Source organism: Corylus avellana, chromosome 9 (genome assembly GCF_965113065.1).
Source record: "Corylus avellana chromosome 9, dhCorAvel1.hap1.2, whole genome shotgun sequence".
Lineage (NCBI taxonomy): Eukaryota > Viridiplantae > Streptophyta > Magnoliopsida > Fagales > Betulaceae > Corylus > Corylus avellana.
Window position 1 is genome coordinate 218,022 of NC_142498.1, and position 11,289 is coordinate 229,310.

General features: G+C 38.9%; 1 protein-coding gene across 1 annotated transcript; it reads left to right on the forward strand.

Moving 5' to 3' along the window:
* Nucleotides 1-1,036: 1,036 nt before the first annotated feature.
* On the forward strand, nt 1,037-10,976 carry LOC132189409 (squamosa promoter-binding-like protein 12). Its single transcript, XM_059604150.2, has 6 exons — nt 1,037-1,155; nt 2,896-3,336; nt 3,562-4,306; nt 4,501-4,637; nt 4,995-5,249; nt 10,434-10,976. The coding sequence occupies exons 3-6, from the start codon at nt 3,642-3,644 to the stop codon at nt 10,778-10,780; spliced, it is 1,404 nt and encodes a 467-aa protein (XP_059460133.2). The 5' UTR covers nt 1,037-1,155; nt 2,896-3,336; nt 3,562-3,641; the 3' UTR covers nt 10,781-10,976.
* The last annotated feature ends 313 nt before the right edge of the window (nt 10,977-11,289 follow it).

The following is an 11,289-nucleotide window of genomic DNA, read 5'->3' on the forward strand; positions in this document are numbered from 1 at the left end:
GAACATGAAAAAAAAAAATTATTGTTTTGGGTGATGAACAGTATGTAAATATATAAGATAAATTGTAACTCAAACAATAGAAGAAGTTCTTCCTGAATTGAAAAGAACGGATAAACAAATTTCAAATAGAAAACTAGGAATAAAAAAGAAGGGAAAAATATAAAAAAGTCCCCTAAACTACTAGCCGTTTGCAATATATCCTCATAATGTTCAAAAGGTACTAAAGTAAAATCAATTTGTTTGTTTGAAGGGTTTAGTACCTTTTTTTTTTTTTTTTTTTTTGGGAATATCTCAAGAATCGTACTTCTAATTTTACTTTAATAAGAAATAAAACAATTTGTAATTTAGGTCAAATACAATGATTAATTATTTATTATTTATTTTAAAAAAACATTTTTTTTTTTTTTTTTTACTAACCCATTGGTTTTTTTTTTTTACAATTATTTTATTATTTTTATTTGTTAAAAAAATAAGGGTATTATAGAAATATAAAAAAATAAGTGGCATTTTTTTTTTATACATTTTGATAGTTTAGAAGCTACTTTAAGTAGTAGATTTTAAATATTAGGTGCTTATTGCAAACTAATGGTAATTTGTGAGTTTTTTTATATTTTTCTCAATGTAATTAATATCACAAAATACATTTAAAGTAAGAGCATATTTAATCTTCCGACAAACGGGGTAAAAGTGTCCAAAACTAAAATGAAATTACAGTTTTGCCCTTATGAATCAAGGGACCCAGGATCCCATTCCAATCTTCCGGTGGAGTCACTTTCCACGGCCCGGCTCATCTTCAAGTCTCCAAAATATACAAAATCACCCACCGTTCATCAGAGAAGGTGGCTGAGGGGCACTTCTGTAGTTCTCTCCTAACACTAAGGCCCTAAGGGCACATGCTTCAGTAAACAACATCTTTCTGAAAGCAAAAGCATCGGACACGTTGCATCACATAATTGAGTGGGACACAAACAATTTAATCCCCATGCTGGTAACGTTAATAGTTATCTACAATACTATAAATAGCAAGAAATCTGTGGACTTCTTTTCCTCCTGCCTCTCACCACTTTCCACTTTTGGTACAGCCCAACACCTTCACTGATTCCACTCGCCTTCTGACTCAGTCCATATGGCCTGAGCCAGTGGCTTCCAGCACCCGTAAGTCCTCAAATTTCTTGCCTTCTCTCTGTTAGAAATGGGTTTTGCTCTGATTGTGACAATTTCTATTTTCTACTGGATTTCTTTTTGGTTTTTGGAATTTTAATTTTGAAACCCTAGAAATGGGTTTATTGGAAAATGGGTAAAAGGAAAAGGTTTTAATTTTTTTTTTTTCTCTTGTTTTTAATGATTTTCTGCGTGAAAGTAAAGTAAGCCCTTGAGCTCAGAAGGCTGCTGCTGTAGAAAGAAACTTAAAGATGGGTTTTTTTATTGGTGAATCAATGAATGGGGAATGCTCAGGAAAAAAAAAAGGATGGGTATAAGAGTAACTCCTTAGTAATACTACACATGGTGGTGCCAAGCTTTAGAGTGGTCCACTCTATAACTATGCATCTGTATGCATGTATATATGTATGCATATGAGTATGTATGTACACATATATGTTACTTTACTGGTATGGACAATGAGAACAACTGTATAGTAATAAATGGGTTTCTAAAATTTATCATTTCGGGGTAGAATCTGCATGTGGGTAGTTGGGACAATGTTTTTAGTATTAAATATTTGGGAATCTATCCCTTTTCTTCTGGTGGGGTGATAAAATTAATCTATCAAAAAGTTTTGAGAATTTTGTTTTTGGTTGTACTTAAGACACTTGTTTTGAGATATTTTTGAGCAGGAAGCAAATTATTGAGTGGTTTTGTGTGAGAGCTGCATGCCTGCATGGATTTGTTGAAGCAAGTGGTTGTAAGTTATGATAGACATGGTTGTATAAGATTGGGCCAAGGATTCTTAAGCCTTTCTTCTGCACATATGTTTTTCGTAAGTTTGTGCAATGATGGGAGCAGAGTTTCGTGGGTTTTGTGCCGAAATTCTTGAAGTAATGATGCATCAGGGTCTAGATGAATGAGTTTAGCCAAAGATCCTTTAGCTTGGTATACACTGACAAAACTGCCACAGTTATGTTTATATTCGTGCTTCTCTATTGCTTGGACTAGGTTTCTCATCTCATGTAGATATCTAAGCTAATGTAGAATGAGGGACTATTGAAAACACGTTTTTTTATGGGACCATGTAAGTTCATTTATACATGTGCATCTTAGGACACCTCTCTGTCAAACTTATAGGAGATAGAAGCGTGATCAATTATGTGCAATAATTGTTGTTGGGAAAGAAGTGACATAACTCATTAATTGTAGCTACAGGATGATAATGTTTGACTAGGATGCCCATTAAATTGCTGCTTTAAGGGTAGCTTTTGGTTAAGACGGTGACCCTTTCTATAGCATTGTGTTATTATCTTGCCAGAAATTTTTGGGGGTGGGGAGAGAGGCAAAGACACAGAGGGAGGGTGTGAAGTTTATTTGTAGAAGATATAAAAGTAGAGTCAGTCAGTCAGTCTTTTTGTGCTGTAATTCAGCGCTGTATCAACAAAAAGGTTATCTTCTGGCTAATTACATTCTTAAGAAACGATGTGGTAAATAGGGTTTTCTGAGACAATGGATATTAATAAACACTTACTGTGAAGTTCAGAAAAAATAAATAAATAAATAAAAGAATAAAAATAAAAATAAAAATAAAATGCTACCTTTTGCTGTATTGGTTTAAATCTTGATTCTGATTGAGTAGGACTTCTTTATTGATTCTAGCTCGGAATGACAGTTACAGTTTTAGTTTGGATATTCTAAATTGCTACCCTTTTACTGTATTGGTTTTGACTTTTTATGGTGTGTGAGTAGGATTCTGTTGTGTGGCTTGGAAGGGTCTGGAGAGCATAGTGTTTGAGTGGTGACTTTGTGGGTAATGGGTTGGCAGAACCATTGTGATGAGATGTGCTTGACAGTTTTGTCTTGGCCAGAATGGGAAGGAGAAAGATCCACATGGAGGCCTCTGACAGATTGAATTTCACTTGTTTGTTTGGTGGGGAGGGAGATTAGGAATTTAATGGGACAAAGGCACTGAAAGTAGCATATTCAATGGGACGGCAACTGTTCTTGTTTGGTTACTTCATTTTTTGGTTTTTACTTTATTCTATGGGTCTCTTCTAGACTCGGGGATCAGAGGTTCTTATCTGGTCTGTTTGAAGGGAACGACAGAGAAATTTGCTACCTACTCTTAGATGTTGATGCTCAAGGAGAGGGGAAGGGAGAAACGTCGCAATTCCAAGATTTGAGTTGAAGGTAACCTCTTTACTTGAGCTTTATATGTCAGAGCATAATGGACAAGTCACATGTTTATTTAATTGTTCTAATTTCTAGTCTTTACACTTTTCCTTCAGATAGCGCATCTTATCAAGAGTGTGATTGTTGATGGCCCTCTGCATTAGCTTACTTGCTTTCAATCATTTTGGCAAAGCTTCCTTCTGGTGGCTACAACTTTTGACCAAATTGAGCTATTGTGTGCAGGATCCAGCATTCGAAAGAGAGAGTTTTATGCACATTGAATCTAGAACAGATTGTGAATTTCGCACAGGTCTTGTTCTGAGATGGACTGGAACTCGAAAACTACCTCGGAGTGGGACTGGGAGAAATTAGCAGGGTTCAGTTCTAAGTCAATTGATATTCCAGAATTGGTACAACCATCAAATCATGAGATTGAAGGAGATGGAGGGGTCGATAATGGATCTGTATATTCATCTGGAGGTGGTGGTGGTTTCTCAAGTTCAGATTTGGGGCATGGTTCTTCATCTAGGAGCTCCATCTCTGCTTCGGCCGATTCATCTTCCAAGGAGGGAAGTAAGAGATATGGGATTGTTGATGGATTCCCTAAAGATTTTACTGAGAAAAAAGAATGGTCCAGGGTGGACAGTACTGAGAATTATCCATCTCTGGGGGCTTCTGTCAGCTCAGGTGAACCAATAATTGGTTTGAAGCTTGGCAAACGAACTTATTTTGAAGACTTGTGTGCGGCAAGCACCACTAAGACATCAACTATACCTGTGGTTCCTACATCCTCAGCTGTTCCCACAAAGAGGTCTAGGGCATCTTATCAGAGCACTCAAACCCCACGTTGCCAAGTTGAAGGATGCAACCTTGACCTAAAGTCAGCTAAAGATTACCATCGCAGGCATAGAATCTGTGAATGCCACTCAAAAAGCCCAAAAGTCATTGTTGCTGGAATGGAGCGTCGGTTTTGCCAACAGTGCAGCAGGCAAGTTTATTTGGATCTTGATCTTATAAAGGGTACATTATCAGTGGGGATCTTGATTTTCTTCATAGTTTATCTTAGTGTCTTTTTTGCATTTTCAACACTTCTTGATGCTAAGCTTTTGTTTAAGCAAAATCTCAGGTTATGTTATAATCAAGTGAATTTGTTGATGTGACAATTGGTTTGTAATGTTACAGGTTCCATGAACTGTCAGAGTTTGATGATAAGAAGAGAAGCTGTCGTAGACGTCTCTCTGATCACAATGCACGGCGACGTAGGCCACAGACGGAGGCAATCCAGTTTGATTCTTCTAGACTGTCTTCATCATTATATGGTGCTAATTTTTAATTCTTAAAATTTCAATACTTTTTATTTATCCCAGTAGTTATAGAACTGAATTGAATCCACACTTCATCTACTGTCTACATGCATTTAAGCCATTTTTTGATGTTAAAATTGTCTATTGGAATGGTAAATTTTCTTATTCTTTAAATCTTCTTCTCCTCTAAAAGTGCCTATTTGGGTTATTATATATATGTTATGGAAACATTTTTTTTTACACAATTTATTTCTAAAGACCAATGATATATATTTGTTTTATTATCTTCCCCATATAAACATTTTTTCTGATTCATAACCAATCACCGAATCAAGGTCACATATTTTTTGGTTTTGGGGTTTAAATGTACAGATGGGAGACAGCAGATGAATCTTGTGTTGAATAGGGTTCCATTGTCAACTGCAAATCCAACGTGGTCAAGTGCATGCAGCTATAATAAAGTTACACATGCCGAAGATTCTGTAGCTAGACCTACAAAAACCGGCGGCATTGATAGGCAGCTGAAATTGCTCTCAGATGAGATGCCAGGTGCTCCTTCTATGCTACAAACAGATTCAATCAAGATGTTGTCTTTTGAAGGCAGTACGCCTCGAGTCCTTAGTCAAGGTATCTTTCCTTGCTATTATATAAAACTTTTTGTATCGCTGGAACTCTTAGACATAAATTTTAATGTCTTGGCTGAGTTATAATTTCAAATATACCCTCAAATGTGCTCAGATTTCCAAGAAAACAGGCAAGTTAATATTTATCTTTGGAAAAATTTGCACACGGCCATATATAAGAAAGAGTCGTCGTTATTACAATGAATGATTATTTCCCCGAAATTTTAATCCGATATTACATTTATCTGCTCCTCTCTGATGCAACTCCATTATATTTATTTTCCCAAAAATCTATGGTTCATAATTAACAACTAGTTCTTCCTCCCCTCTGGCAAAATAACAGAAGAAAAAAAAGAGAGACCAAAATCCCACAAATCAGGTTAGGTTGCTGTCTTTGATTCTATTTCCATCAGGTAGCAACATCGCTTTTGTCAACACAAATTTTACCATCGCCATCATTGGCTTGGAAACTCTACTACCTCTTCCATTACCATGAACATTGTTTTCATTGCAGTCCCACTGTCACCAATCCTGTTATTTTTTTGATAAGTAAATGTATTATAAAGAAAAGGCGCAAAGGGGCGCAACCCATTTACACGGGCGGTATAAAAAGAGAGCGCCTAAGAGGGAGAGAAATGAAAAAGAAAATCAGAAAAGCTAATCTCAATAGGAACTAGCCAAGCGGCCGTCCAAGAGTAAAGAGTAAAGAGGAAAAAATGGGTCAGTTCCTCTATAGTCCTAGTGGAATTATCAAAACATCTAGCATTTCTTTCATTCCATATACACCACATAAGACACAGAGGGATCATCTTCCACACAACTGCGCTCCGGGATCGTCCTCCCGACCACCAACTCTCGAACAAAGCTCTCACCCTGCAAGGCATGACCCAATGCAAGCCAAACCGACTAAAAATCGAATGCCATAGAGCACTAGCGAGCTCACAATGTAGAAGAAGATGATCGACTGTCTCTCCGGACTTCTTGCACATACAACACCACTCCATAACCACTATATTCCTCTTACGCAAATTATCATGTGTCAAGATTTTGCCTAGAGCCGCTGTCCACCCAAAAAAAGCCACTCGCATAGGAGCTTTAGTGCGCCAAATGCTTTTCCAAGGAAACACCTCTTGACTGGATTGGGACAAAGCCTTGTAGAGCGACTTAACCTCAAACTTTCCTTTCTTAGATGAAATCCAGCACATACGATCTGCCACTCCTATGGAAATCTTGCAAGAATACAACCGATCAAAGAAAGGAGAAACCATATCCATCTCCCAATCTTGGACGGGCCGAACAAAAATGACATTCCATTCAACTCTCCCACTCCTCCAAGTAAAATTATCCTTCACCCAAGCTTCTTTGTGTCTGGCGATATTAAATAAGGACGGAAAAGTTTGCTTCAAGGGACTCTCCCCACACCAAATATCATGCCAAAAACGAACTTTCGAACCCTCCCCCACCTCGAAACGAATCTCTTTGGCAAAAAGATTCCAACCTTGACGAATGTGCTTCCATAGGCCCACACCATGGGCACCCGACACCTCCTTAGTGCACCACCCTCCTTCCTTGTCTTCATATTTAGCTTTGATAACCTTACTCCAAAGAGCCTCACTCTCATTCGCATATCTCCAAAGCCATTTTCCCAAGAGAGCTTGATTAAAAAGGTGTAACTTCCGAATGCCAAGGCCACCATAGCGAAGGGGACGACACACTTGATTCCAACTTACAAGATGCATCTTAGACTCCTCACCCATTCCTCCCCACAAGAAATCTCTTTGGACTTTCTCAATCCTTTTAGCTACACTTATAGGAAGCGGAAACAGAGACAAAAAGTAAGTCGGAAGATTAGCCAAAGTGCTCTTAATAAGAGTTAGGCGACCTCCTTTAGAGAGGTACATCCTCTTCCAACCCGCCATCTGGCACTCCAACTTTTCAATCACTTCATTCCACATAACCGTATCCTTGTACGACGCCCCAAGAGGGAGACCCAAATACTTCATAGGCAGCTCGGCAACACTACACCCAAGGATACTAGCTAAAACCCCCATATTCTCCACCTCTCCAATAGCCACAATCTTTGATTTTCCCAAATTCACTCTCAAACCCGATACAGCTTCAAAACATAAGAGGATGAGACGTACATACCGGACTTGCTCAATGGACGCTTCACAAAATATCAAGGTATCATCCGCAAATAAAGAGTGGGAGACCATCAGCTCCGATAACACCCTATTTCCCACCGAGAACCCAGTCAAGAGGCCTTGTTCTACCGTCGTATTCACCATTTTACTCAAAGCCTCCATCACTAGCACAAACAACAAAGGAGAAAGAGGATCCCCTTGCCGGATTCCCCTCGAACTATTGAAGAAGCCTTCCGGAGAACCATTCACAAGGATGGAGAATCTTACCGACTTAATACACCACTCTATCCACGCCCTCCACCTCTCTCCAAAACCACCCCTATGCAGCAAATACAAAACAAAATCCCAATTGACATGGTCATAGGCCTTTTCCAAATCCAATTTACAAAGAATACCCGGCAATCCTGATTTCATGCGACTATCCACGCATTCATTGGCAATGATAATGGAATCAAGGATTTGCCGACCCCCGATAAAAGCATTTTGAGAATAGGAAATAACCTTTCCCAAAACAGTTTTCATCCTATTGGCAAGCACCTTAGAAACAATTTTATACACCCCTCCCACCAAACTGATAGGCCTAAAGTCCTTCATCTCCACCGCTTCCGCCTTCTTCGGAATCAAGGAAATAAAAGTTGCATTCAAACTCTTCACCAGATGACGTCTTCGGTAGAATTCAGCAAAGACCGCCATAACATCTTGTTTAATAACCCCCCAACAAGCTTGAAAGAAAGCCATAGAAAAGCCATCTGGACCCGGGGCCTTATCACCATCCATGCCCTTAACCACCTCCCACACCTCCTTTTCCTCAAAATCTCTTTCTAACCACCTATTGTCCTCCTCATCAATAGACAAAAAGGGCTGGTTATCCATTCTCGGACGCCAAGTGCATTGTTCCGAGTATAAACCTTGATAGTACTGAACTATGTGATCTTTTATAACAACTGGATCATCGGATAATTCCCCATTTATACGAAGCACTTCTACCCGATTGCCCCTACGATGAGAATTAGCCATCTTGTGGAAGAAACGAGTATTTCGGTCCCCCTCCTTGAGCCACAAAGCTCTCGATTTTTGTCTCCAATGAATTTCCTCACATAGCATGGTGTTCTCCAATTCTTTCACCAAGTCTGCCTTCCGAATCTTCTCCTCCTGACCTAAACCTCTCGACTCTGCCACCTCATCCAACTCTTCAATACCTCCCAACAACTCCTTCTTCTTCCTCCCAATATCCCCAAACACCTCCTCATTCCATTTTTTCAAGTCCACTTTAAGTGATTTCAATTTATTAGCAAGCACATAACTAGGTAAACCCTCAAACGAATACGTCCCCCACCAAGAAGAGACCTTCTCCACAAAACCCTCTGCTTTAAGCCACATATTTTCAAATTTAAAAGACTTATTACCTCCGCAAGGGGTCCCACAATCCAATAATAAAGGAAAGTGATCGGAAAGCAAGCGCTGAAGTCGCCTTTGTGACACTGCTGGGTAATGATCTTCCCATTCCGGGGAAAGCAAGAACCGGTCAATCCTCGACCAACTCTCATTTTCTTGATTATTAGACCAAGTAAATTGACCCCCCATCATCGGAATATCCACCAAATTGTTCTCTGAGATGAAATCTGAAAAATCCATCATGCCCGAGGAGTAATACGAAGCGCTAGATCGCTCGCTTGGAAAGCGTTATTACCGTTGTTAGTTACCATCCTGTTATTACCGTTGTTAGTTACCATCTTCCTAATAGATTGCTCCCTAGTTACTCTTATACCAGCATTCTTTGTCAATAGTTAGGATATCTAGTGTTTAGCCGTCTACAATTAAGCATTCATGTTACAATTTAAGAAATCAAATTTCCATGAAACCACCTGGCGTTTTAATCTGGAATATTTGCTTTATAGCTTTGGTTGAACAAACAATTTTAACATAACCCTTGCTGAATGAAGCATATATGGTTGCCGATTCAGTGTTCCCAATCAACCTTTGCATTTTGTGTAAACATTGTACGCAAACTAAGGCTACAAGTACTCGGTCAATGCAGCGGCCATAACACGGTTGGAGAGGAAATATCCTCTTAGGAAGCCTGAGCCTAAGGCTATTGTCTCTGCCCCAAGCAAGAGACCTTTATGGCCCATTTGTAATGTGTTCACTTGTTGATAGGAGAATAGTTTGTAAGAATTTCTCAAAGCAAAGCAAATGCTACTTTTGGTAATAAAAAGACCCTCTTCCCACCCTCTTTTGTTTTCTTACTTTATGCTTAGAAATTTAAATTTAAGAATTAATCAATCACAATATCAGGGCATTTATAATGATTATTGTATCATATGTTGTGTGGACATCAAGCTAGAGACTAGGCAACTAAAAGGGCCTTCTATTGTCTCTCCTAGTCTTTTCGACATTTGCGTTTCTCATTGTGGCTTAGTAAAATTATGGAAACAAAAGATGATTCTCACGACCAATGAAAGAACTTAATTCTTTCTTTTCAAAACTCTTTACCACTAGACAGTTGCCTTAAATCTTAATATTGCTAAGTTTTCATGATTTGTTTTCTCTGTCTAAATAGATTTTCTTGTGTACATCTTATGTACTTGAGTTGCGCCGTTTGCGCATATCAGTCGTACGTACTTCAACTACTTGTCAAAAAAATAGTCCCCAGTGCAAGCATAATAAATCACCTTGATTTTATGAAGTTGAATCATATTATCAAATTATGGCAAACCTTAAGTTTGGCATTACTCTCTTATGTACTTAAGAGAGGCACAAAACCCTCTACTCGAGCCACACTTGATGAAGGGCATGAGCGGATCCATCAGTTGCACCAATTTTGATGATTTTCCAATTTACATTTTTCCATTTTAACTTTAAATCGTGTGGAGAGTGAGGATAACTAACTAGGGAAATAACAATAAGGTGAGCAAGGAAGCATATGTATAGCAGGTCCCACTGCTTCTAGTGTATTTTATTGAAAGGTCTCTACGGGGTTCATTTGAGTTTGTTCATTTTATTTTTCTAATATCTCTACTTTTTTATATGACAATGTTCTACAGGCTTAGAGGCATCTTCATTTGCGGCTAATGTTGATGTAGCACCAGATGTTCGGCGTGCTCTCTCTCTTCTGTCAACCAATTCATGGGGTCTGAATGACTCTGAAGCCAATGCTCTAGACCAACTCATGCATGTAAATCGAACCAGCATGGCCCAGCCAGCAGTCCATGCAGAACTGCAAAACTGGGAACTTTCTTCGTCAGGACACGAGCAGGTCGAGCAACCACTGCCCGAGTCCCGTGTGCATTCACTAAATCAACATAACAATGCTGGCATTCATTTCCAGGAATTTCAGTTGTTTAAGTCACCTTATGAGTCTGGCTGCTTTTATTCCAATCAAATCAACTGATTATTGGAAACTAGCATTTCATGTGAAACCACTGCAAGGCCAGTGGAGCCATCACTTTTGTATACAATTCATGTTAGTTCTGGTTGTCAGAATACGGTTAATGGTTATGCCCTATCTTTGAACTTGTTGGGCCTCATAATATCATGAATTTCCTTCCTCCCAAATATGATAGATAAACAAAAGATTTTCGTTTCAAGCTTTATTGCCCAGCTAATTTCTGCATCCGAAGAACATTTTTGAATGGCAAGCCAAGCTATAAAAGAGTCTTCAGGAATTGATCTTAAATAGCAAATGAGTTTCCACCACATTGCTGCTTCTAGAAAAGTTGCGAAACCAGCTGTTTTACGGAAAGAGGATCACTTATTCTAGAAAAAGACGCTGAAAACTTACTCAATTGCACATGTTTGGCAACCTTCAAGGGTGGCTATCCATTGATGTAACACAATTCAGCTATCGGTTTCTTCCTCTATTCTGAGCTCTTGCCTTCTTCCTTCTGGAAGACCCTTCGA

Bases quoted from the DNA above. Each gene is read 5' to 3' on its own strand.
- LOC132189409 (XM_059604150.2), top strand. From the start codon at position 3,642: ATGGACTGGAACTCGAAAACTACCTCGGAGTGGGACTGGGAGAAATTA. The intron at 4,307-4,500 runs GCAAGTTTATTT...GTAATGTTACAG, and splicing joins TTTTGCCAACAGTGCAGCAG to GTTCCATGAACTGTCAGAGT. The intron at 5,250-10,433 runs GTATCTTTCCTT...AATGTTCTACAG, and splicing joins GCCTCGAGTCCTTAGTCAAG to GCTTAGAGGCATCTTCATTT.